This window comes from Microtus ochrogaster, unplaced genomic scaffold (assembly GCF_000317375.1).
Source record: "Microtus ochrogaster isolate Prairie Vole_2 unplaced genomic scaffold, MicOch1.0 UNK35, whole genome shotgun sequence".
NCBI classification, from domain to species: Eukaryota; Metazoa; Chordata; class Mammalia; order Rodentia; family Cricetidae; genus Microtus; species Microtus ochrogaster.
Window position 1 is genome coordinate 2996276 of NW_004949133.1, and position 2451 is coordinate 2998726.

At 48.0% G+C, this 2451-nt stretch overlaps 1 protein-coding gene across 1 annotated transcript in view; it reads left to right on the forward strand.

Annotated features, from left to right (window-relative positions):
• Positions 1–305: 305 nt before the first annotated feature.
• LOC101993778 (sodium/potassium-transporting ATPase subunit alpha-4) overlaps positions 306–2451 on the forward strand; it is a 35649-nt gene continuing 33503 nt past the window's right edge. The window contains exons 1-2 of the mRNA XM_005368574.2: positions 306–458; positions 641–700. Coding sequence (XP_005368631.2) covers positions 306–458; positions 641–700 — 213 coding nt within the window. The remainder of the gene's footprint in view (positions 459–640; positions 701–2451) is intronic.

Consider the following 2451-nt stretch of genomic DNA (forward strand, 5'->3'; position numbering starts at 1 on the left):
GTACCCAGGTACCCTCCACGCCCATCTCCCTCTCTGTACCTCCACCCTTACCTGCAGGGTCTAGGTTCACTCGGTCTGGCGCTTCCTTCTCCACCCTTGCCGCTCAGGCCTTCTCCCGTCCGCACCTTTCCTTTCCCGTGTTGCACCGCGACTCCTCTCCCCCATTCATCCCACTCCCTTACTCTTCCCACCCCACCGCCCACCTCCAACTCCGTGACCCTTCCTGCCACTCGCTCCCACATCCTTACCCTCCTTGCTTTCTTCCCACTAGTTGAGCCGAGCCAGCTGTGTCTAGAGATCACGTGATGGAGGCTGGAAAGGAAAAAGAGACTGTGGCCCCTCAGGAGCCTAATCTAAGCCCAAAACCTGATGCGAGGCCTATAATGATAAATAAAAATCTACGAAAAGGGGGAAAGAAGAAGAAAGATTTAGAAGAGCTGAAGAAGGAAGCGGCTATGGTGAGGAAAGCCAAAGCGAATCACCCTTGAAACACTTCTAGGCCTTCTGCCTGGTTGCCTTCCACACCCTGCCGGGAGAACAAAGCACACTGCCAGGACTCTCCCTTTCCCGCTTCCTCCCTCCTCTCTGCACGTGACCTTGAGGTCACCATCTCACCACGATGACTCTTCTGTCCCCTTAGGATGACCACAAGCTAACCTTGGATGAGTTGAGCGCCAAGTACTCTGTGGACTTGACCAAGGTGAGTGTGAACTGCCCAAGAGAGGCAGAGGTTCTCACGGACTTGGGGCCACAAGGACAGTGCAGAGACATCCCCTCCCCTCATCTTCAAACCCAACTTTGTATCTCTTACCCTCAAGCCCTGCAGAGTTCCATGAAACTCTAGTTGGAAAAGATGACCCCAGTAACTACCCCAGAGAGAGGCTACGGGTAGATCGGAGAGGCCTGCCTTTGTTTATCCTCGGGATCTGCTCAGTTTCTTAGGATTTATCAAGGACTCCACAGAGCTTTGGCTTAGGTAGAAATAACATAATCAGTATTTGCCACAGTAAAATTAAAGCTGGCCAATTTTAAATGTATTTTCCAGTTCCTTTACAAATAGAGTAGCGGCCAGGAATGTAGCTCAGCGGTACACCCCTGAGTGGGACCCTGTGTTCAACCCCCAGAATTTCGAATGGAAGAGGAGGGAAAAAGGAAAGGTTTATTATAAACTAGTAGCAATAATATTTTAACCAAACAACTACATTTTAAAAAATATTATATTTTACAAACTTCTTTTTTGTTTGTTTTCAAGACAGCAGCCTTGTATAACCTTGGCTGGCCTAGAGCTCACTCTTGTAGACCAGGTGGGCCTGGAACTCACAGAGATCCACCTGTCTCTGCCTCCCGGGTGCTGGAATTAAAGGTGTGCACCTCTACCCTGCTCACCTATATTTTACATAATTTTTTTTTGTAATTTATTACAACTTTATTTTATGTACATTGGTGTGAAGGTGTCAGATCCCCCTAGAACTAGAGTTACAGACAGTTGTGAACTGCCATGTAGGGGCTGGAATTGAACCCAGGTCCTCTAAAAGAGCAGCCAGTGCTCTTAACCATTGAACCATCTCTCCAGGCTCCAAACTTCTTTAATGTCTAGTTTTCTAATAGAAAAATCTGAATCCTCCTCCTTTGGTATTAAATCTACTGGAACATGTTATGAAGACTGGAAATCTTGAAGTGTCATCTTTCTATTAGGGGACAGAATTCCTGAATCTGTGGTGGGTTGGATGCGAAGGGCCCCATAGGCTCATATATTTCAGACCTTTGTCTCCAGTTGGTAGAACACTTGGGAAGGACTAGGAGGTGTGGCCTCATTGGAGGAGGTGTGTCACCAAGGCTTTGAAGTTTCAAATGTCCAGGCACCCCCAGCTGTCTCTCTCTGTCTGCCTTCTGCCTGTGGATCAGGTTGCGAGCTCTCAGCTACTGCCTGCCAGCTGCCGTGCTCCCCGCCATGATGGTCATGACTCTAACCCTCTGGAACTGTGAGCCCCAGCAAACTCTTTCTTGTATAAGCTGCATTGGTAATGGTGTCTCCTCACAGCAGTAGAAAAATAACGTAAGACGGAGACAAACAATGTAGAGAGTCATTCTGCCTCACAGCTCTGAGGGCTCAGGCCGTGGTCTCTTGGTGCCACTATTTCATTATTTCTAGTTTAGTTTTGTTTAATTTTTCAAGATAGAGTTTCTCCGTGTAGCCCTAACTTTCCTGGAGCTTATTTCGTAGACCAGGCTGACCTTGAACTCATAGAGATTCACCTGCCTCTGCCTCTCAAGTGCTGGGATTTAAGGCATTTTCTATTACTGCCCAGTGGAGCCACTATTTCTGAGTCTGAGAGGAAGAAGGAAACACGTGAATGAGCAAAGCTGCTTACCTCAGGGCAGACAGGAAGGTGGAGGAAGAATCCTTTCAAGGATGCCTTCCCGTGACCTACTTCCCATGGCCTACTTCCT